We start from the raw sequence: 23,744 nt of genomic DNA, 5'->3' as shown, positions 1-23,744 counted from the left end.
GGAGGTGGAGATGGGCCAGATCCATTCTCCTAAGGACAAGGAACTGGCTTGTATCTGAGGGAGAAAGAGGAGCCACCCCATATCCTCCTCCTGTGTCCTTTCTGCAAGGCTTCCTTTAGGTCAGTGGTGGGGGGCTGATGTCATCGGAGTTCAACTCCCATCTTCCCTCGCCACTGGCCATGCTGGCTGGGACTGGTGGGAATTGGAGGGTGCCAGAGTTGTGCAGGTTGTTTTAGCCAATGCTTTGGGCAGTGAGAGAGGGAGGGGCTTGGCAATGGGGGCAGGAGGAGAGGCTAGTTTGCTGCGTGGCTGCAGTTGCCAGTGCCAACAGCAGATTATGCACCTGCTCTCCTATGTGGGTGGTGGTGAAACAGCCCACAATTGCTCTCCCTCTTTTCTTTCTCTGCAGTCTATCTCATAGCATAGAAAAGATTCAATTGGTCTACAAATGTCTTAACCTAAAGCTTTTCTATTAGTGTAGAAAGCCCTTTCAGGACCCATGACTGAGTTGCTTCCTGACCTCTAGGACGTCTCGCCAGTGCCATCACTGTACACCAAAAGGCTTTGAAAATTAGAAGTAAAAGCCATAACGTATGTTTGGGTTAAACCGGGATCTGAAATAGTGGTCAAACGACTCCCAACAGGTATATTCCAGGGCCGGGTAACTATCTGGTGATAGAACCCACAAAACAGTATGATCCAAAACTGTTCCCCAAGGCAGCTGCCAGCAAAAGAATAATAGCAGTGAACCCTGTACAGTGGACGCTCGAGTTGCGAACGTGATCCGTGTGGGATGCACGTTTGCAACCCGCAGCGTTTGCAACCCGCAGCGGCGCGTCTGCGCATGCACGGGTTGCGGGTTGCGATTTAGCGCTTCTGCACATGCGCGACCGCCGAAAGCTGGAAGTAACCCGTTCCGGTACTTCCGGGTTTTGGTGGGTGCGTAATCTAAAAAAAACGCAACTTGAAGCGGCTGTAACCCGAGGTATGACTGTACTGCACAAGGACGTGCTGGAAAACGATAGACAGTAAAACCCAGCTGCTGGTTTGATTCAGCAGGTGCTGAGAAACTGCCTTGAAAACCATGTAAACATCTGGGAGAAGAAAAAGACCTGGCACCAAAAGCGAAGCCGAGTGGGTGGCAGGCAGTCCCCTGGGAAGGGAGCAGGTGCCACCACAGAAAAGGCTTATTGCTTTTGCCTGCTTTGCTTCATTTGGCAGGGATGCCCTAAGGGGGTTGGGAGCCTGCCTTCTAACAGCTCTGTCTCGCTTAATATTCCTCTTTACCAGGTTTGGAGAATATTGCCTATTGCAATAGCAACAAGCCCCAAACTCACATTCCTTCTTCTTGGGCCAGAGGCAAACGCGAGTGGAGCAACGAATGTAAATGTTACCTTTATATATACAACCTCTGCTACCTTGTGAGATGCCTTTGGGATAAGCCAAGGCGAAGGAGTAAATCCTACACAAATCTTTTTTATATATATAAATAATTTTTATTAATTTTTCAGCACAAATATACAGTCTTATCAAAATTTCCACAAATTTAACTCTATTTGGACTTCCTTCAGCTTCTCTGACAATCATCCATATTTACCTCTCAATTACGCATTTCTTCTGTTTATATTGCCGTTAAACTTCCCTCCCACTTCTATTTCTTTTTAACAATATATCTCAACTTTCACAGCGTTGTTTGCAAATCACACATACTTTTCTGATATTCAACAAATTTCCCCCAGTCCTCGATGAACTTTTGGTCTCGAAGATATCTGATTTTCCCAGTTAGTCTGTCCAATTCTGCATAGTCAGTCAGTTTCAATCTCCATTCTTCTAACGTCGGTATTTCCTCTTGTTTCCATTTCTGGGCCAGTAGAATTCTTGATGCTGTAACTGCATATTGGAAAAGTTTACAGTCCTTTCTTCTTATTTCCTTTCCTGTAATCCCTAGAAGAAAGGTCTCTGGTTTCTTTACAAATGTATATTTTAACATCTTTTTCATTTCATTATATATCATCTCCCAGAAACCCTTCACTTTCTTACAATCCCACCACATATGATAAAACATTCCTTCTTTTTCCTTACATTTCCAACATTTATTACACGTCTTGTACATTTTTGCTAATTTTACCGGTGTGATGTACCATCTGTAAAACATTTTCATAACATTTTCTTTTAATGCCGAACAAGCAGTGAATCTTAAATTTTCCTTCCATAGTTTTTCCCAATCCTCAAACTTAAACCCTACACAAATCTGGAGTGGATGGATGGCACTCCTTCCAGCAACTCTTGGTGCCAAACATATTACCCTGCTTTTCTTTGGACCACATCAGTGAGGCTGAGGAGGGGGCCTTGTTGTCTAGACAGCCCCCTGCCCAGGCTTGTGTCCCGGAGAAGTCATTTTGGTGCTGCTATCACAGCTGTTTGGCTTCACCCCTGGAGGTGCGCTTCATTGCCTCTCGAGTCAGACAGATGCCAACAACAACGTCATAGATTTATCACGATTCCAGTCGGGCAAGAGCATTTGCGGAGGCTGGGAAGAAGGGCTGTACCTTGCAGAGAGTCCCACAGGCAAGGGAGAGGAACCTGTAGGACCTCACTGACGTGTTGAGGGCAGCCCAGTTGAGCTCCCACTGAAGATGTGATTGGCACAGGGTGAGGTGATCCAGTAACAGATTTCCTTACTTATTAACATTTGCAAGATAACAATTTGCAGGATGTTGGAAGAGTAGGCCAAGACCCTCCAGAATGGAGCTGTTGGTGGAACCTGAGAGGGCGTTCTGTTTGTCAAAGCTAACAGCCTATCAGATACCTAGTGTTAAGTGCAAATAAATAAATTACAGATGTTTGGGAAACCTGTAGTGGTTGGCATGACAAACACGGCTGTGACATCCCTGTCCAGATTTAGAATACTTTGGTTTGATTGTAAGCCAGTTGTAGACCTATCAGCTCCCTTTTCCCCTGACCTGCAGTTTCAAACCAGCATTAGCATTACTCCAGGTTTGCAAGGCTGTCATAGGGGCTGCAGGGCAGGGGTGGCCAAGGTGGTGCCCTCCGTATGCTTTTGACCTCTCATCTCCCACCAGCTGTAATCAGCACAGTCAATAGACAGGGCCCAGGGGTGATGGAGGTCCAGGAACCTCCAGAAGGCTACAAGCCCCCATTCTTAGCTTGTGTGGTTTGAAGCACATAATCATAAGGACTAGGAACACAAGAAGAGCCTGCTGGGTCAGCCCAATGACTTATCTAGCTCAGCTTCCTTACCTCACAGTGGCCAACCAAAGGCCTGTGGGAAACCAGCAAGGAGGACCAGAGTGGAACAGCAGCTCTGTCCCCACTTGTGATCCAGAAGTTGGTGCTGAGAGGCTGTACTGCCTCTGATGGTGTAGCTAGAACATAGCTATTGCGGCAAGAAGCTGTTGATAGGCCTATCCTCTATAAATGTGTCTAGTCTGCTTTTAAAGCCACCCAGGTTGGTGGCCAGGGACGTGGGTGGCACTGTGGGTTAAACCACAGAGCCTAGGACTTGCCGATCAGAAGGTCGGAAGGTAAACAGTGTTTCCGTGCGCTGCTCTGGTTCGCCAGAAGCGGCTTAGTCATGCTGGCCACATGACCCGGAAGCTGTACGCCGGCTCCCTCGGCCAGTAAAGCGAGATGAGCGCCACAACCCCAGAGTCGGCCACGACTGGACCTAATGGTCAGGGGTTCCTTTACCTTTACCTTTAAGTTGGTGGCCATCCCTGCCTTTTGTGGAAGCGAATTCCATCATTTCACTAAGCACCACATTATGAAGTCCTTTCATTCATCTGTCCCTGCATCTTGGGTGTCCCAGATAAGAACTGGTTGGATTCTATGGCTTTACATCCTTCTGCAAAATCGCAGCACATGCACTCATGCCCATTATGGTTCCAAGCAGGGCACATGATGTATCCCATGACTCTTAGCTGCACTGGAGCTGTTTTGCCTCTGCCTGCATCGGAACATGCTTGTTTTTCAAAACAGCTCCGGGACCCAGGAGAGCAGAGCCACACAGTTAGGCACCTTAAACATTAGCAGGCTCCTGGCAAAGCTGCTCAGCTGCTGTTGCCCTTTGCCTTTGCCAGTTATTTCTCTTGTGGATCAATTTCGGCCGCGTGCCCCACCTCCATCTGACAGGGAACTTTCTTTTGAGGCCACTGATCACGTTTCTTCTGCCTCTGCCTTCCCTGCCAAGGTTTTGTGCTTGTGAAGTGAAACCCACTCAGGTGATTTTGTGTGTGAGTTACAGGGCGCCCCTCTTTGCGGGTGTGGGTGTGTTGTTGTTGTTGAGCTCTGCGCCCCTTACCCCGTGGTAAGTAGAAGCAACATAAATTGTTGAAAAATCAAAGCAAATCCATGTCATTGTGTTTTATACAAGTTGTAACATCCTTGTGATAGTGGGCTTTGAGTTATGCTGACGCAGGATTTTTACTTGTACCTTGTAAGTAGAATGTATTTTTAACCCTGCCCTTGAAACAGAACTTAACCAGGGTAGCTTATATAGCAGACTAAAGGGAGAGATACAGTCAGAAGGCGCATGAAGCTGCTGCCTTGCTGGAGCTAATCAGATCTCGGTCTGGTCAGTTCCTGGATGGGGGACCATCTGAGAAGCACATGGATCCGCTGTGTTCCGTGCAGGAAGAAAGGACTGAAATGTAGGAAAGTAAATAAATAAAAGCACTACAGATACAAAGCAGCAGATCAAAGTATCAGGATAAAACTAGTCATGATTGGACTGAAATTTGCAATCAAGACTCTGAGAAAATAAAAAGGGTTTTGCTAGGTGTCTGAAGGATATCAATGTAAGCCTCCCTGGAGGACAGTGTTTCATAAACAGGGGGGCCACCACTGAGCAGGGCGTGTTTCCAGTTGCCTCCTACTGCACTTTGAATGACCTTGGTGGCTATGTTGAAACCAACAAAGGCTTGGTTTCTTTTCTGGCTTCTCTTGCTGTGTCTCTCTGTCGTTGGCGAGCATCTAAATTGCGGGTGGGCAAGGAAACCATGGCAAAGCAAGGCTGTTGGGTTCTGCCACAATGCCAAACCATAGTTAAGGCAAGCTGTGGTTTGTAAGCCAACAGCTAACCATGGTTTCATGTAACGGTTTGTTGGCAGATATCAAACCATGGTTGGTTCACTGGCCTGGGTGTACCTGTTTGAAGAAACCATATTGAGGCTAAACAAACCATGGCTTAGCATTTGGTGTGGACAGGCTCATGCAGAGATAGATGGCGCTACTCTGCTAAGGGTTTTAAAGATAACTGCTTTGGACTTAACTTGTGTAAACAGTCCCTTGCCTGGTGGACCATAGGAGAACAAGCTTAGTTCTTTAGGGCTGGTGAACAGCCCCATGATTTTCCCTCTTCCTCCATGGTGCCCTGAGTACTTGCTTTTATTTGTTGAAATTGTATCCTGCCTTTCCTCTTCAAGGAGCCCAGCGTAGTTATGTAAGACAGGTGGTGGATGTGGGCATATGAGTGCCCTGTAGGTGCAGCAAAAACTGATTGCACTGATTGGCTTGTGCATGGAACTCTTTTGACACTCACTGATGTGGGCGTCAAAAATGCCTAATTACTTTCAGATACAGACAACCTTTCTCCCCTATGTCTCCCTTCTTTCCTGGCTCTTGAATTTTATCTTCCTCCTTACCTTCCTGTCTATCTGATTGAAAACAGGATTTTCAATCATTTCCCAGAGTTCAAAAACCATTAACAACAGGGGTTTAATTTAGTTAAAGATTCTAAACCAGGAAGATTCTTCCTGTTAGCCCTGTAGTACCGAAAAGAATGGGACACGGGTGGCGCTGTGGTCTAAACCACAGAGCCTAGGCCTTGCCAATCGGAAGGTCAATGGTTTGAATTCCTGTGATGGGATGAGCAATGGGTTGCTTGGTCCCTGCTCCTGCCAACATAGCAGTTCGAAAGCACAAAGTGCAAGTAGATAAATAGGTACTGCTCCGGCAGGAAAGTAAATGACATTTGCATACGCTGCTCTGGTTCACCAGAAGTGGCTTAGTCATGCTGGCCACATGACCCGGAAGCTGTATGCCAGCTCCCTCAGCCAGTAAAGTGAGATGAGTGCCACAACCCCAGAGTCGTCTGCGACTGGACCTAATGGTCAGGGGTCCTTTACCGAAAAGAATGAGACACGCTATTTTTGAAAATGTCATGTTTTTGTTGTAATTTCAACATTTCCCTTCATTTCTGTTTTTTAAAAAGAATATTTATGGACTCTGTCAATGAAAAAAATATGCATATGGCTACATATAGTTCTATTTTTCTTGCTGTAGATAATGAAGTATTTTAAGTTACAGATAGGTAGCCGTGTTGGTCTGCCATAGTCAAAACAAAATAAAAAAATTCCTTCCAGTAGCACCTTAAAGACCAAGTTGGTCTTTAAGGTGCTACTGGAAGGAATTTTTTTATTTTGTTTTGACTATGGCAGACCAACACGGCTACCTATCTGTAAGTTAGTTCTTGGTATGAGCTTTCGTGTGCATGCACACGAAAGCTCATACCAAGAACTAACTTAGTTGGTCTTTAAGGTGCTACTGGAAGGAATTTATTTATTTTGTTTTGAAGTATTTTAAATTACTAATATGGGGAGGAGTGGTACTTCTGCAACATACTTTGGCCTGCTAATGTCCTGGCTTCCAAATAATGTATATTATTATTATTATTATTATTATTATTATTATTATGAATATAAATAAGTAAAGCATCACTTGGAAGAGAATTTTGAGCTGCTGTATAGAGTCTTTCTCTGGGTATTTAAGAACATATGTTGGGGGGTCACAAACCCTTTTCAACCAGTGGGCACATCTCAAATTTTGGGAGAGTGCTGTGGGCGCCAGACACAACATGGCTTCCATGGGAGGGTGTGGCATAAAACAAATATCGCATTTGGGAAATTTTCTAGAATTTCCATGCTAGGAAAGACTTTCTCTACTTTTGTTTTTATTTTATTATCACAGCTTGTAACAAACCTATGTAACAACAAATAAACATAAACTGCAAACCAAGACAAAAGCAGCTGATAGTTCCTTCTGTCAAGAGAATTGCAATAGATCGCCTTGTATCTGTGAAAAACAATGATAATTTTAGTCCTTAATCCAGTAGATCTCTCCACAAGTTTCCATGTGTTTGAGCTGGCCTTTTCATTTGGTCTTTGTGGCACATAAGGGAAATAAGTGGTAGCCATACTGCATAAAAAGACAAAGTGTTTGATTTGCCTCTGGCTGTGACAAATTAACTTTTCAGCCAGGGCAACAGACCAGACATGTGCATACTAAGAGTGCAGCGATAGCCCTGTACACAGTGGTACCTCGGGTTAATTCGTTCCGGAGGTCCGTTCTTAACCTGAAACTGTTCTTAACCTGAGGTACCACTTTAGCTAATGGGGCCTTCCGCTGCCGTGCAATTTCTGTTCTCATCCTGAGGTAAACTTCTTAACTCGAGGTACTATTTCTGGATTAGTAAAGTCTATAACCTGAAGCATCTGTAACCCGAGGTGCCACTCACTATTCGGCAATTTCTAGCCAAGGTATTTCTGCATCACAGGGCTGAAAACTAGTACAATGAGACAGAATTCTAGGAGGGAGTTGAAGCTGAGCAGACAGGAGTATAACCAGAGTTTGGCAACCTAAGGCCCATGGGCTGGAAGCGGCTGAGGAAGGTAGCTTAACAGGCCCATGAGCCGCCCCCAAACCAAGCTGCCCACTCAGCGAGTCCCTGCGCTGTGCTGCGCTGGTTTAGGGCTCCAGAAATCGCTTCTGCGCATGCTGGAAATTATGTCTGTGCATGTCTGCGGTGCCAGAAATCGTGTCTAGCGCATGCCGAGACACTGAAAATCGCTTCTGCGCAGGCGCAATTTCTGGCACTGCGGACATGCACAGACGCAATTTCTGGTGCCACGCTGCACCGGCCCGGCCCAGGGAGAATCTCCGCGGGAGTGATCCGGCCCTTGCCTGGTAAGCTTTGCCGACCCCTGAGTATAACTCAACACAATACATGCCACAAATTCTGGTCTTCTCTTGTCACTCGCTCAGTTTTACTCGGGAGCAGGGCTGGCACCAGCAGCCAACTGCAGACACCCTCAGTGGATGCCCGGTGATGAGTCTTCCCACAGCTTGTGCCCGGCTGTGTGCACCACCCACCATTTGAAATGCCCCTCCTTGTGCCAGAGCCCAACTTAGCACTGCCGGAATTTTAAGATGGTGGGCAGGGGCCCCCAATATTGGCAAGGCCCCCCTAAGCCCTGGTCCTGGCGGTGCCTTCTTCTGTGCCTCCAAATCTGCTGCGTAAGCAAGGGCGCCCGTCTTTGGCAGGCAGAGTTACAGCGTCTGCAGGAAATTCCACGTTGCCTTGCAGCTAAACCCTTGGAATGAGCCTGCCCTTTGGAAGACGACGCCTTCCCCAGCGTCGCCCCCAGTCATTTATCCACCTCAATGAGAACAGTCGCTCTGGAGTGCTTGACCTTTCAATAACATGCAAATAAAACTTTGCAATCAAACCTTCATTTTGGTTCGTTCGAGGGGTGCTGGTGTGGATTTGATCTGTTCAACTGACCCACTTTGCGTGGTGAAGGAGTTCAGTCTTGGTTAAGCAGCTGAACTGGATCTGGGTGCAGCTTCCTTGAAATGGTCTTTCACCCCCCCCCCCTTTTTTTATCAGCAAGTTGGTTTTATTGCAACTGCAAGCCTCAAAAGTGCTGTCTGCAAAAGTAAAAGGAGAAAGGGTTTTAGTTAATGTTTAATAGGCCTTTTATTAAGTAACTGGCTTGTGCCTTCCTAATTTCATTTCCTGTTCTGTTGAACTGAATGGGTACTGGGCAAGGGAGTGGCATGCTGTTCTTTTTTACGCCCCTCTGGTTGTTTTTAGTGGGATTCTGCTCAAAGGTAGGGCCTGTTTTGAAAAAATGAGAGTCAAGCTCATCATTGGCCCATTTAGCCCAGTGTTGCGTGCACTGACTGGCAGCGGTGGCACTGCACACTTTTAGGCAGGATATTCCCAACCCCACCAGAAGGTTCTGTCGATTGGACTTGAGTCCTTCTGCACCCACAGCAGGTGCTTTGCCTCTTGACTAGCCCCTTCATTGGGGTCCTGTCTGTGTTGGAAGTGCTTAACAACCCTGACCACCCCTTTCCCATGGAGTGATAAGAGGGAGATCTGCAGAGTTTTCGATTGTCTTTCATTCGGAAGGCCCCAGGTTCAGTTCTCCAGGTAGGACTGGGAATGTCCCCAGTGTGGAATTCTGGGGAGCTGCTGCCAGTCTGTGTAGGCAGCACTGAGCTAGATGAGCAAATGATCTGACTCTGTATAACAAGGTGGCTTTCTACATTCCTCTCCATCTAGTTCAGTGTTTCCCAAGCTTGGGACTCCAGCTCTTTTCAGACTACATGCTGAAGAAGGCAGACGGAGCCGGTGGGCTTGCTTAGCTGGGGGGGGGGGGCAGGAGCCTTCCTAACCCCCAGTTGAGCAGTGGGCCGGGGCCAACTGCATTGGCCTTGGCCTGCGAGGCACAGGGGTGAAAGCTTCACCTGGCACCTTACAGGCTGGGGCCAATGCAACTTGTTTCAACATTGTGGTATATTGCCAAACCACAATGTTGGACTGGCGATACACTGCAGTCTTGAAAGCCCATTCGCGGCCAAGTGGGGATTCAATTCCTGGCCTCCCACGTCCTGCTCCAGCCCTCCAACTGCCACACTGCCTCCTTGCATGAGGTGTATTGAGGATGCTGGTGTAACGGGATGGCACAGTTCCTTTTGCTCGCACACCCACTTCCCAAAGATCTAAGGTACCTTTGGAGCAGAGATGGGGAGCCTGAGGCCCTCTGGATATTGCTGGACTCCAGCTCCCATTAGGATCACACTGACTGAGGCTGATGGGGAATCCAAGAACATCTGGGCAGCCACATGTTCCCCATCCCTGCTTCACGTGGAGAAACTCTTTCAATGAGCATTGAATAGGGGGCTTTTTAAAAAAAAGTCTCCTAAAGTCACTGGACACGTCTTCTATTCATTTAGCTATTTATTCATTTATTCATGTGGTCATGGCCTCTCTTGGCGCGAAGTTGTCCTGGAGGGGCTCCAAAGGAACAGATGGTGGGTGCCGTGTGGGATTAGGGCTAAGTTGGAATGGGGTCAGAGGTGCTGGCCGAGCAAAGGGGGAAAGCGGCTTAGAGTGGATCTGCGGGGGCTTTCTGGGGATTTTTGAGGGGTGGCGGGTGAGGAGGACATTTGTGTCCTATTTGGCATTTTGGGAAAGCCAGCCGTCTTCCATAATCCATATTCATCTACAGTAGCTGCTCAAAATCCACTTTGATGGAGGAACGGGCTCAAGGCTTGCACTGGCCTTTGTGTTGGCCGTTGCCATCAAACCACAGCTGTAGCTACAAACAATTACGAAGGGCAGCGTCTGTGGCGGTAGTTGGCGCATGAACGCAGCTGATCATGCTGAATTATTTTTAATTAAATTTGTATAGCATCCTCCACCTGAAGATCACAGGGCGGTTCACGACAACCCCTAATATCTGAAAGGCCACCCTCTTTCAGTCCCACTCAGGTGTTCAGATCGATGGGAGGGGATCCTCTTGGTTGCTCCACCTCTCTCTGAATCGGGGGCGGGCAGGAGAGGGCCTTTTCTGTGGCGGCCCCTAAGCTGCGACTCTCCCCGCAGAGGTGCACCTCACATCTTCATTATAGAGCTTTTAGTGAGGAATGAAGACACACCTCTTTACTGTGGCTTTTGTCACCTGAGCTGTATATTTCCAGTACCCACCTTATTTTTGTGATTGCAGGTTGTTTTAACCTGCTTTGGACGTTGCATTTTAACTGGGATATGGGGGTGGGTAATTAATAATAATGATAGCTGTCATTCTGACGCTGCCCTCCATCACAAGAGCTGACATGGGCCCAGGCTTTCCAATGGAGCAGCTGCCTGGGCAGCAGTTGTCAGATGAGGCAGCCCAGATCCTACCCCTCCATTAGGTGACTTCTGCCTCATCCTATGAGCTCCTCTGGGGAGCTTTCCAGCTGCACAAAAATAGAGACAGAATTCCTCTTTGTGTGTTGCTTTCCCCAAGTTCGCTGACCTGGATGACATTTTGACCTTATTTTCCCCGATGCTTTAAATGCGAAATTTTAATCTTCAACTTTGTGCTTCTGTCCTGCCACTGCTGCCGCTTTTTAATCTGCTGCTTTTGGATTTGATTGTGCTGCTGCATTGTTTGTGAGTTGTCCTGGGACAGCTTTTTGGGTGCAGGAGAGGGAGAAGGCAGGGTGTAGGCACTTTAAATGAACTCTACAGTACCCCTCCCCTCCGCCATTAAGCTGCTTTAGGGTTCTGGCTGGCTCTGTTTCTAAATTTATTGCTTTTTAAAAAAGTGGGGTGCACTGTTTTGTCTTTGTCTTTAACACTGCTTTAACACTTTAATTCATAATGCTTCTTATGGATGCTTGGTCCTAAATGGCAGGTTAATATTAAATAAATAAGATGCATTAAGTGACGTGACCCACCAAAGTACACATGTGGTCAGTGCTATAGTTAGCTCTGTGTTGTGTTGCATGCCTGGGAGTGTCATCATTCACAGGTAAAGCACTGCTTTGCAAGCAGAAAGTCACAGGTTCAGTCTCCTCCCCAATTGAAGCCTTGGAGACAATAATGTCAGTTTAGGGACAATGCACTCAATGGTCTTAGCGCATGGCACCTTCCGGGGCCTTTCCAGGCGATTTAATGCGGAACTTTCCCCTTCCTGTGGAAGAAACTACATAACCTGCACTTTCAGCTGCACGTGGGTGTTCTGTTTGCGTATTGTCCCGTGTTTAATTTCCTGCCACTTAATGCATCCTTTTTGCTTATCTGTTGTAGGAAACTCACAAAGTCTACAAACAGAAGCTAGAGGAACTGAACAACTTGCAGGCCACCTGCAGCAGCTCCATACAAAAGCAGAAGCGGGGGCTGAAAGACTTGCAGAACAGCTTCCAAAGGTAATGGCAAAGCACAACACTTGGGTACCTGTACGATTCTCTGCTTTAACTGGAAGATGTCTGACCTGCTTGCTCATCCCCAAAGTGGGATGAGGTGGCTGGAAGGGCGTAAGATTATTCTGTCACCAAACCACAGTCGCCTTGCCAGGTGGACGCAAGAATCCACCCATCCCTCGGCCAGTGTTACTGCGATGTCAGGCAACTGCTGCTGCTGTTTTGCTTTATTAGCGCCCCCACCCCCACCCCCCGGTCCCAGGCCAAGTTGCAACCATTTTTAATACAACATAAAAACAGTTTAAAATCGATTACAGTGGGACCTCAGGTTACAGACGCTTCAGGTTACAGACTCCGCTAACCCGAAAATCAGGTTAAGAACTTTGCTTCAGGATGAGAACAGAAATTGTGCGACTGCGGTGTAGCGGCAGCGGGAGGCCCCATTAGCTAAAGTGGTACCTCAGGTTAAGAACAGTTTCAGGTTAAGAATGGACCTCCAGAACGAATTAAGTTCTTAACCCGAGGTACCACTGTACAATCTCAAAAATAGGATTGGGCCCTAAAAATATTCATCCCAGATGTCCAGGGCCAGTGTGGTGTCATGTTTAGAGCACACTTTTTCAATGTTGCATCCCCAGATGTTGTCGAGCTACAACTCCCATCATCTCTCTAGCTAGCAGGGCCTAGTGCTCAGGGACGATGGGAGCTGTAGTCCCACAACACCCAGGGAACCCAAGGTTGAGGAAGGCTGGGTTAGAGTGCCGGATTAGGGCCTGGGAGACCCGAGCTCCAGTTCCCGCTCGGACACGAAGCTGCCAGTAACCTTGGGCCAGTCACCAACCCTCAACCTAACCTACCTCACAGGGTTGTTGTGGGGCTCGATTGAGGTGGGGGAGAGTTGTGTACACTGCCTTGAGCTCCTTGGAGGAAAGGTGGAATATAAATGCATTAAAAATTAACAACAACAACAACAACAACAACAACAATTTATTTATACCCCGCCCATCTGGCTGGGCTTCTCCAGCCACTCTGGGCGGCTTCCAAAAAAATATTAAAATACAGTAATGCATCAAACATTAAAAGCTTCCCTAAACAGGGCTGCCTTCAGATGTCTTCTAAAAGTCTGGTAGTTGTTGTTCTCTTTGACATCTGGTGGGAGGGCATTCCACAGGGCAGGTGCCACTACCAAGAAGGCCCTCTGCCTGGTTCCCTGTAACTTGGCTTCTCTCAGCGAGGGAACTGGCAGAAAGCCCTTGGCGCTGGACCTCAGTGTCCAGGCAGAACGATGGAGGTGGAGATGCTCCTTCAGGTATACTGGACCGAGGCCGTTTAGGGCTTTAAAGGTCAGCACCAACACTTTGAATGGCAGGGGTAAAGGGGAGCATCTTCAGAGTCCTACGAAACCTGCATAGTGAGGGTTCCTGGGGGTGCTGCGCATAATGCACTGCTGTGTGGAGAGCGCTCCACAATTTAGGGGCTGACACAGAGAATGCCATCCATAGCATTTCTCCCCCTGAGCCCCCTGAGGGCAGTGGGGCTACCGGGAGGCCCCCTCTGCTGCTCTTCACACCCAAGAAGGGAAGGGGCCAGTCTTTCAGCTATTTGGCTCCTGGGTCATCTGTTTTCAACTATCTGGATTTGTCTTCCTCTTCTCTGTCCCTGGCACTTTGCAGATGCAAGCGTGATTGCAGCCTGGAGGAAGCGGAGCTTATACAACAAATCGGTAGCCAGATCAAAGAGCGGCAAAATGTTTTCTTCGACATGGAAGCCTATTTGCCAAAGAAGAACGGGTAGGTGCTTCTGTAAAACCGACATGCCCTCCTGTGTGAAGCCTGGTCTCTTAAGGACACGAAGAGACATGCTTTTCTTAAAGAGATGGAAGCATGTGACTCATTGTTGGAATCCACTCTGCACGCTCTCAGGGGCCGACCTGCCGGCCTCTTGGCACAGAGTGAAACGTTTGCCTGGGAATGCCTGGCTCAGAAGCTGAATGCAGGCCGCGTGTCACACTCACGTTAATCAGCGTTAATCTTGGTGAGGTGATACCTCTGGAGAACAATCCTGGGAATCTATTATTAGCAGAGGAGGAGAAAGGTCAAGTGACAGAGAGGAGGGGGAGTCTTTTCTTTCCCCTGCCCTGAGCAGATGAGAAATTTAAATCTGGGCCAGGACTTCAGAGATTGGTTTGTTTTAGTTATTAAATTTATATACTGCCTTTTGCCAAAAGGGCCACATGGCCACTCACAGCATGCAAAACAAATGTCACTGCGTAACATGATATCTGTGCAACATGAATTATAATCCGGCCACATCTGAATGGCTGCAGGTTAGCCCCCTCTAAGAAAGATAAAACAAAATTCAACAGTAATGAAATCATAAGGCCAGCACATCAGCCCCAGCAGAAGCAGCAGTAAAACAGGCGTAATTGAGGTCAAGAGCTACTTACCTGTTATTTACACAAAAGACCCCCAGAAGTGACAGAATTTTGAATCAGGATTGCAAAGTTAAGTCTGTTAGGCTAACTGATGGACAGTGACATTTATAAACGTCTACTTGGAAGTAAGCCCCATTGAGTTCAGTGGGCCTTACATCCAGGTAAGTGTAGAGGGTTGCTGCTGAGCTTGTGCTTACTACAGTTTGAGAAGGTCGCACGAAGAGGGATTTGTGACCTCTGCACGTTGTGACAAAAGCAGAGGAAGCTGTCATCTGAACATCTGGCGATATGATTCCGGCGGAGTCTTTCGTTCAGCTCATGCCTTGCTACAAATGCAGCTGAAATGGGTGATCTGGGGCAGAAACGACAACCAACAAATGAAAAAAGAATTACCCCTGTGAAGGCCTGATGTGTTTTGCCCTTTTCCTTGCAGTTTGTACTTAAATCTCGTGCTGGGGAACGTGAATGTCACTCTTCTAAGCAATCAGGCCAAGTAAGTTGTTTCTCTTCTATGACTCTCTGAGCTGCTTTGTGTGACACGGTGAACCAAATTATGGGCACCTCCAGGCTGGGTTTTTGTTTTGTTTTGCCACTTTATTCTGCCACGTGTCACATCACACAGTGACAGTGTTTGAGTGGTGCATTTATACTGGGCCATCCACTTACCATTCTGCAGTCTTTCCCCAATGCTCCTGCATTATCGCTGTCTTGCTGGGTGTGGGGGGCTCTTGTGCTATAGTGCAACAACAACGAAATCCTCAGAACATTTGTGGTGTAAAAAGTTACAGGATTTCAACAGGAAACTACAGGACATGCGGTGGGTGGAAATGAAACAGTAAATCTGCCTCAAACCTTTGCAGGTGCAAAGAGTATTGAAGGCATAACTGGCCCAATGCCATCAGGAGCATCGCAGGTGCATAACAGAAAGAATGCTGCCCTATGGCTCAGCAAGACCCTGTAAATGCGTTTGGGCTCCCAGATAGGAGCTCACAATTGCTTTGCTCCTCCTGGTCGAGGAGCTCTGGTCTGCAGGCTTGACTAGACCAATCATCCATTTGGGGCAAGCCACCCCCATCTTCCCTGTATCTGATGTTGTGTGATGTTGCTTGTGGAAAATTTCAAGTTGCAGCTTCAAAGGAAGAACCAGGAGCATGCTCTCGACTCTTCCTTTGCAGCCAAAATTCAACACACATTGAATCTAGCCCCTGACTAGTGACAGAAAATGGTGCCCCCCGCCAAAGATTCAAGCTCTGGTTTGATTTGTTTGGTGAAGCCAAAAGTTGTCCCATAGTTGATCAAACAAACCATGGTTTCCCCTCAGCTGCTGTTGCCTCCTGGTGTCAAGTAGGCAAATAAACCATGGTTAAGAAGGAGAAGAAGAGTTCTCATGCAGTGCTCAGCCCTATTTAAAGCAAACCAAGATTTGTAAGCCAACAACAAACTGTAGCACTAAATTGTGGCTTGTTAGCAACCACAGTTAAATTGCTGGGTAGAGTTTGAATATAATGTTAAGCCGTGCTATTAGAAAACATCACTTCACAATTCACGGTTTAGCATTATGTGTGAACCAGATCAATGGCCTTGGCCCAGTATACATGAAGGAGCGTCTCCACTCCCATTGTTCAACCCGGACACTGAGCTCCAGTTCTGAGGGCCTTCTGGCATTTTCCTCACTGTGAGAAGTGAAGTTACAGGGAACCAGGCAGAGGGCCTTCTCGACAGTGGCACCCGCCCGCCCTGTGGAATGCCTTCAGATGTCAAGGAGATAAGTAGCTATACAACTTTCAGAAGAAATCTGAAGGCAGTCCTGCATTAGGAAGTTTTTAATGCTTGATGTTTTACTATGTTTTTATATGTGTTGGAAGCCGCCCAGAATGGCTGGGGAAGCAGGCCAGACATTACTATTATTATTCCCTGATTTAATCCTTTTGCTCCAGGTTTGCCTACAAAGACGAGTATGAAAAATTCAAACTGTACTTGACAATAATCTTATTCCTTGGAGCAGTAGCTTGCCGATTCGTTCTTCATTACCGGTAAGACTTCATCTTTGTTTGCCGAGCAACATTATCCGTTTTTACCATGGAGTGGATTTGAAGTGGCTCTGCTTGCAAGCAAATCTGGACTCCACTTAATGTGAACAAAAAGCATCATTTGTTGACTGCTGCTTCTGCAAGTTAATCCAGTCCTGGTGCAGATTTTCTCCCTACATACACAAAAGTTCTCTGTCGCTGGAGAGACACTTCCCCTATAATGCTTTGCAAATGTTCTAGGTGCACACTGGGTTCATATGTGACACTGGTCGGGCTTGTGAGATCTAGGAGCTGCCCGCTGCTCGTAAAGGGGATGGCCATAGCTCCGTGGTAGAGCCTGTGGAAGGTCACAGGTTCAATCCCTGACAGCCTCTCCAGTTAAAAGGATCAGAGAAAGGTGTTTGCCTGGGAGCTTAGAGAACTGTTTTCCAGCAAGCGTAGATAGATACCAGGGAAACGTTGTGCTGAGACCTGCAACAGAACATCACAGTGTGGATTACTTCTGTAGAGAGCTTGTAAGGCTACAGTTCTGCACCCTTTTAACCTGAGTATAAGCCCCATTGAACTCGCTGGGACTTAAGTTCTGAGCAGACATGCCTAGGATTGCCCAGTCAGCCTGCTGTGTCCTCCAGGACTCTCCCTTTCCCATCCTGTCTGGTTTCCCACTCTTTTCCCCCTCCCCTTGTCGTTCAGCGTGTTGTGGCTGCTGACCATGCATGGCTCTCATTGGGTTGTCTTCGTGGTTTCTACCTTAGAATTGTTTTTCCTCTTCTTCCAAAGCGTTTCTGTAGTTGTTCTTACCTTGGGGTTCCCCTGAGTCTACAAATATCTCCCTCTTGTGCACAGGAGGTGCTGTTTTAATGTCACTCTCCCTCTATTTCCAGTCTTCAGGGGGAATGAGTGGGATAAAATAGTTCTTTAAAATTAGCTGCCAAGTGGGTAAATGGATGTGTTATCCAGCATCTTCCTCCTTTAACTACAAGAGTGGTGGCGTCAAAATGCCTTTTCCTGCAAGGCTGCTTTGCCCATCCATTCTACCAGAAATCCTGCCAAAATGTTGAGGGTCCCCATATTCCCAGAAAGCCATTTGAAATTGATTGCTCCACAGTGAGGTTGTCAAAAGTTTGTTGTTGCCTGTCTCGTCGTGCAAACTTGGCCATTGCTGTGGTGCTTTCCGCTGACTTCGAGGCTCACCGCCACCAGTATGGCTTTTCCAGTTGATTGGATTTATCGAGATCTAATGGAATCCTTTCGCTGAATTAGTCCTGAGGCGCCTCTGCAAATTGGATCATGTGCATTTCCTCTGGCCCAAAGGCCTTTCCCTCGGATGGAATTAGCGCTGCATTTGCAAACTTGTCTGCCTGCGTGGGAGCTTTGTGTCAGCGAGTTCCTAAGTGGAGTCCCTTAAACTACATGGCTCTGCTTTGCCCTCTTCCTTCAAACCTTGGTGAGGGGTGTGTGCCAAAAGTGTGCCTCACACTCCTGGGAAGACCCATAACACAGTGGGACAATTTTAGAGAGCAGATTTGGTTCAGCCATATTGGAAAACAGCACTGTGGTGTCTCTTTGCTTGGGTATTGTTTACAGTGGGGATTCCCTTCATTTGTGAAATTGGGCCCTTTCTGCTCTGTAAATTCAAAGCAGCACCCTACACTTTAAACAGGCATGGCTTTGTCTGGGAATCCTGGGAGTTAGTTTGTTTAGGTTGCTGAGCGTTGTTAGGAAACCCCATTCCCCTTGCAGAGCTTCTTAGAGTGGTTTAACAGACCATTGGGAATTGTAGCTCTGTGAGGAGAACAGGGCTCTCATAACAACACTCAGCACCCTTAGCAAACTACGGTTCCCAGGATTCTTGGATGGAAACCATAACTGCTTAAAGTGGTATGTCACTGCTTTAAATATGTAGTGCAGGAGCCATGACAAAAACAGTTGCTATATAAAGCTTTTCAAATTAACCACAATGCCTTAGTCTGGGCTTCTTGTAGACTGAGGTTTTCCAAGTATGAAAATTGACGAGAGTATGTGTGCACCTTTGTTGGTATCTCTGCACATAACCTTAAACGTAAAGGTAAAGGGACCCCTGACAGTTAAGTCCAGTCACGGACGACTCTGGGGTTGCGGCACTCATCTTGCTTTACTGGCCGAGGGAGCCGATGTACAGCTTCCGGGTCATGTGGCCAGCATGACTAAGCCGCTTCTGGCGAATCAGAGCAGCGCATGGAAACGCTGTTTACCTTCCCGCTGGAGCGGTACATATTCATCTACTTGTACTTTGATGTGCTTTTGAACTGCTAGGTTGGCAGGAGCTGGGAACGAGCAACGGGAGCTCATCCCATGGCAGGGATTCGAACCTCCGACCTTCTGATCGGCAAGCCATAGGCTCAGTGGTTTAGACCACAGTGCCACCTGCGTCCCTCCACATAAGCTTAGAAAGCAGCTGATTATTTACAAGATCAGAACCTCAGTATTAGTTACCTATGATTACTCTTTACTTTCGCCTTAGTTAATGAGTTTTGAAGTGTGTCAATGAAGTTGGAAACTCTTACCATTTTTTATTATTCTTGCAGGGTGACGGATGAAGTGTTCAACTTCCTCTTAGTTTGGTATTACTGCACACTGACAATAAGGGAGAGCATCCTCATCAGCAATGGCTCAAGGTAGGCCGAGGGGATATATCCATAAATTGCCTAGGGCAGACCGCGATGGCAGCTTCACTCAGGGGCACAGTGGTGCCTCGCAAGACGAAATTAATCCGTTCCGCGATTCTCTTCGTCTAGCAGTTTTTTCGTCTTGCGAAGCAAGCCCATTAGCGGATTAGCGGATTAGCGCTATTAGCGGTTTAGCGGCTTTTAGCGGATCAGCTGATAAGCGGCTTAGGGCTTAGGAAAAGGGGGGGAAAGGGGGAAAACACCCGCAGGAACTCGCAAGACATTTTCGTCTTGCGAAGCAAGCCCATAGGGAAATTTGTTTTGCGAAGCGCCTCCAAAACGGAAAACCCTTTCGTCTAGCGGGTTTTCCGTCTTGCGAGGCGTTCGTCTTGCGGGGCACCACTGTATATCGCAGGTGAAACTGCTGCCTCCTCAGTCCCTCTGCTACAAGCGCCCAGTGTGCCAAAGGAGAAACAAGCTTCAGCCATTGCTGGAAGCAGAGGCGCTCAGGAACGGTGGCAGCTTCGCCAGCGATATACTGCTGGGTGAAACCACTATCTCTGTCTGCCGCTTATACAGGCAGAAGAAGAACAGGCGCTGATACAGCTTGTTCCTCCCTCTGCTTCTTTAAACTGCCCAGTTGCGGAGTACGCCACTGCCCTCGCCTCAGCCAAGCAGTTTTATGGAGCCCCCACCTGCCACCAGTGCACATGTGCTGGGGAGGGTGGCCCTCTGTGAAAGTGCTCCAATGAGGGGTGTATAGTTGCCTCTGCCCTCAGCTAAGCAGTTAACGGAGCCCCATTTATCAGTACAAAATGGTAGGATAGACGGTCTGAATCGATAGCTTAATTACATCTGTGCACTCTTAATTATGTCCACTAGTTACAAACTTCCTATGTTTATTTTCCGAGATAAAGTACATCAGAAAAAGGTAAGAACAGAGAGGACGAGTTAACTGTGTATAGACTCCAAACTGTGTTACAAACTGTGTAATTAATAAAACCATACCAAAACGGAATGAAAAATGTCAGGGAAAAGATATTTTGTATACTTTATGCATTAGATTTAGGTGTCCACAAAATGTCTTGCATTGCCCCCGACTTTGGTCCTCTTCAGGCGTTCCAGCTTTGTGCTAAAACTTAACATGCAAGGGGAGGGGACTGGGATCAAGTGCCCTGGCTGGGCTGTGCAAAACCCTCTGGCTTCTGTTTCCATTTTCCTCCGCAAGTTGGAGGGCGAATGCCTGACACAGGGAGACTTCCATACCCATAGGGGCTTCCTGCGTCATTTAGAACCTTGCTTTTCCAGGGTCCCACACTCTGCAGGGAACTTCCATGGATGCAGGAGAGTCTCCAGTTCTTGGAAGGCGGTCAGAATGGGGACGGGGGTGTGGTGCTAGCTCTCATTCCCACATTTCCCCATTGTGAGTGAAGTTGATGCTAAGCTAGTACACCTCAAGGGGGCTTATAGGTTCATATGCAACACATTTGTTTGCTAGTCTGTGTCCCATACAGGCATCAATAGGAAGCTGTGATCTGCCAGCCACTCTCTTCTGGGTTTGCCTCAGTTTAATGCGTGAAAGTGCACACATTAAAGGTGTTCTTTTTCTTCCCAGGATTAAGGGCTGGTGGGTATCTCATCATTACGTTTCTACGTTTCTATCTGGTGTGATGTTAACATGGTAAGTTTCTCCATTTCTCCATAGCTTAAATGTTTGAAATCAGCAGAGTGCTATAGTTTGAATATAGTTATATGCACAATATATAATAGGGTTGTAGGATAAATGAGTCCCTGTATTAAAAACATGTATTTAGACTTCCGAATGTCATGCAGTCCAGCCTTTCCTGGACCACTGCACTTCAGAGGTTGCAGGGAGGGATCATGTCTGATCCTCCCATTTGAAGTAACTCTGTAATGAGTAAGTTAATGAGCCAGGATGCTGGGGTGGGTTAGCCCTCTTCTGCTAACTTTCCATGTGTTCTCTCCCACCCACCCCCAAGACATGGGCTGCAGGCGACCTCTGACACCTGCAGCCTGCTTCAGTCCAGTCTAGGGTAGACTGTGCTATAGGATACCTTCTGCCTTTGTGGAAATGAATGAAGGAAATTCCATCCTGCATTAGGCTGGCTTGGATGCGTTTGTTTAATTTCCTATATTGGGGTACAGAAGGGCACTCTGCGTGTGTGTGGGTGTTGAAAACATCACTTCTGTTTTCTTTTGTCTTCCTCCCCTCCCTACTCACGCAGGCCAGATGGTCTCATGTACCAAATGTTCCGCAATCAGTTTTTAGCATTTTCAATTTTTCAGAGTAAGTATGCTTTCAGTATCTATATTAAAACACAGTGTTTTCTTGTCTGCATCCTATCCGGAGTAATGCGTTGAATGCTGCAAGCTGTGCAGCAGATTTCAGTGCGGGGAGAGCAGTGCGCATTTTACTGAAACCGGGAAGGGTCACAAACTGGCCGCCTTAGGCAAGTTCCCACCAGTAAGCACTGACAGTGTCCCAGGAAAGAGAAGTTACATTTTAGGGATTTTATTGGCATTGTAAGCCAGTGGATGGATCGGATACAGCCTTCAGGACATAGGCAAACTAAGGCCCATGGGCCAGATCAGGCCCAATTGCCTTCTGGATCCGGCCCATGGACGGTCCAGGAATCGCTGTGTGGATCGCCAGTGTGTCCGTTCTTTTCCTCTCCATCACACGGCGGCGGCAGCGGCACCTCCTCCCTCCCTCCTCCTGGCTTCTCCCTGCCCTGCCTAGAGGAGGAAGGTGGCTGGACTTTGTTGGTGCCAGAAGCAGCAGCAGCGCTTGAGCGGTTGCCATTTTAAGCAGCCCCTCTCCGGAGCCCTTTTGTGTGCCGCTCATCATCCCTCTGCCACCGCCAGCCCCAGCCGCTTGCAAGACACAGGTAAGCAGCCACCAGGGCTTGTCCGGTGCTGTGGAGAAGGGAGCGGAGAGTTGAGGGGGTGGCCTCCCCCCAAGGTCTGAGGGACAGTGGACCAGCCCCTGCTGAAAAAGTGTGCTGGCTCCTGCTTTAGGACAAGCCCAAATTAAATGCAAACTAAAGAAGGTGCTCCTCCCTCCCTCCTCCTGGCTTCTCCCTGCCCTGCCTAGAGGAGGAAGGGGGCTGTGCTTTATTGGTGCTGAACAAAGGATGGCTGGAGCAATGTGGTTTTCTTAGGGGGTGTACAAATTTTAGAGTGGCAAATTTGGAACGTGCAGGAGGAGAGCATTTAAAAGGGGACGGGCCATAGCTCACGGGTAGAGCATCTGCTCTGCATACAGACAGTCCCCGGTTCAGTTCCTGGCATCTCCAGCTAGATCTGGGAGAGACCCCTGTCTGAAACCCTGGGCAGCTGCTGCCAGTCAAAGAAGACAGTATGGAGCTGGATGGAACAAGGATGTGAGGCAGCTCTCTGTGTTCCTGAGCATGCCACACTTCACAGATACCTGCAACCCTGCCAAGTAAAGCAACTCCTTTTATTTCTTCCAGGTTGCGTCCAGTTTCTACAATACTACTATCAAAGTGGTTGCCTTTACAGACTCCGTGCATTAGGGGAAAGAAACCACTTAGATCTCACAGTGGGTGAGTCGTGTCTCTTGTTCGTCACATCAGTTTATTTGAAGGTGCAGTGTGTTGCTAGCACCTGCTGGCACCTGTTAGCCTGTTCCCCCACCTGCCAGCGCCGGAGAAATTAACTGCAATTGCTGATACACGAGGATGGACCCAATGTTGTTCTTTATGCCTGGATAGTGATTTTGGATTCGCTTTCACTGAGGAAATAAGCAAAAAGGCTTTATACTTGGAAATAATGTTTTCAAAGTGGATTTATTTCTCTCTCTGCTGAAAAGATCTGAGAGGGAGATACAAGATTCCCCCTTATATAATCTGTCTTCTGAAAAATCTATACTATGTGTTTGCAGTTCCAGAGTCATGCTAGCCTTTCGTTTTCATGAACGGAAGCAGCAATTTCAACTTCCTTAGGTCAGGCTACCTCTTCAAAGTACCGTATTTTTCGCCCCATAGGACGCACCGGCCCATAGGACACACCAAGTTTTTTTGGGGGGAAATAAAGAAAAAAAAAATATTTCCCCCCCAGGCGCTTGTGGGGCCGGCAGCGGGGAGAAGCACTCTTCTCCCCGCCGCCCGCCTGCAGATCAGGTCCGGGGACAGCGGGAAGACGTGCTGCGCCTCCCCGCTGTCCCCGGAGCTTGCGGGGCTGGCGGCTGGGAGAAGCACGCGTCTCCCCGCCGTCAGCCTCCAAACCACATCGGGAGACAGCGGGATGGCGGCGTTCCGCCTCCCCGCTGTCCCCCGACCTTGTGGGGCTGGCGCTGCGGCTCTCCTGAAGCCTGGAGAGCGAGAGGGGTCGGTGCGCACCGACCCCTCTCGCTCTCCAGGCTTCAGCGAAAGCCTGCATTCGCCCCATAGGACGCACACGCATTTCCCCTTCATTTTTGGAGGGGGAAAAGTGTGTCCTATGGGGCGAAAAATACCATACTTAAGAAACTTTATATTAAAATTGGCCTTCACCCCCCCACCCCCCCAGATGGTTTGGACTACAGCTCGGCCCCCGGCAGCATCACAGCCATGTTTTAGTTCAAACACCTGGAGAACATCAGGATGGTGACAG

The 23,744-nt window shown here is 47.9% G+C and overlaps 1 protein-coding gene and 1 long non-coding RNA gene across 3 annotated transcripts in view; both read left to right on the top strand.

Moving 5' to 3' along the window:
• LOC307205073 overlaps positions 1-23,744 on the top strand; it is a 448,154-nt gene that overhangs the window by 308,335 nt on the left and 116,075 nt on the right. The window lies entirely within an intron of this gene.
• TMEM120B (transmembrane protein 120B) overlaps positions 1-23,744 on the top strand; it is a 29,920-nt gene that overhangs the window by 3,042 nt on the left and 3,134 nt on the right. Inside the window, exons 2-9 of the mRNA XM_079957050.1 lie at positions 11,885-12,003; positions 13,671-13,787; positions 14,865-14,924; positions 16,369-16,464; positions 19,029-19,118; positions 20,725-20,790; positions 21,356-21,417; positions 22,604-22,696. Coding sequence (XP_079813176.1) covers positions 11,885-12,003; positions 13,671-13,787; positions 14,865-14,924; positions 16,369-16,464; positions 19,029-19,118; positions 20,725-20,790; positions 21,356-21,417; positions 22,604-22,696 — 703 coding nt within the window. The remainder of the gene's footprint in view (positions 1-11,884; positions 12,004-13,670; positions 13,788-14,864; positions 14,925-16,368; positions 16,465-19,028; positions 19,119-20,724; positions 20,791-21,355; positions 21,418-22,603; positions 22,697-23,744) is intronic.

The sequence above is a fragment of the Podarcis cretensis genome (genome assembly GCF_951804945.1).
Source record: "Podarcis cretensis genome assembly, chromosome: 16".
In the NCBI taxonomy this organism is placed as follows: Eukaryota; Metazoa; Chordata; class Lepidosauria; order Squamata; family Lacertidae; genus Podarcis; species Podarcis cretensis.
Note: the sequence above shows the minus strand (reverse complement) of the source record. Positions and strands in the feature narration are given on the sequence as shown.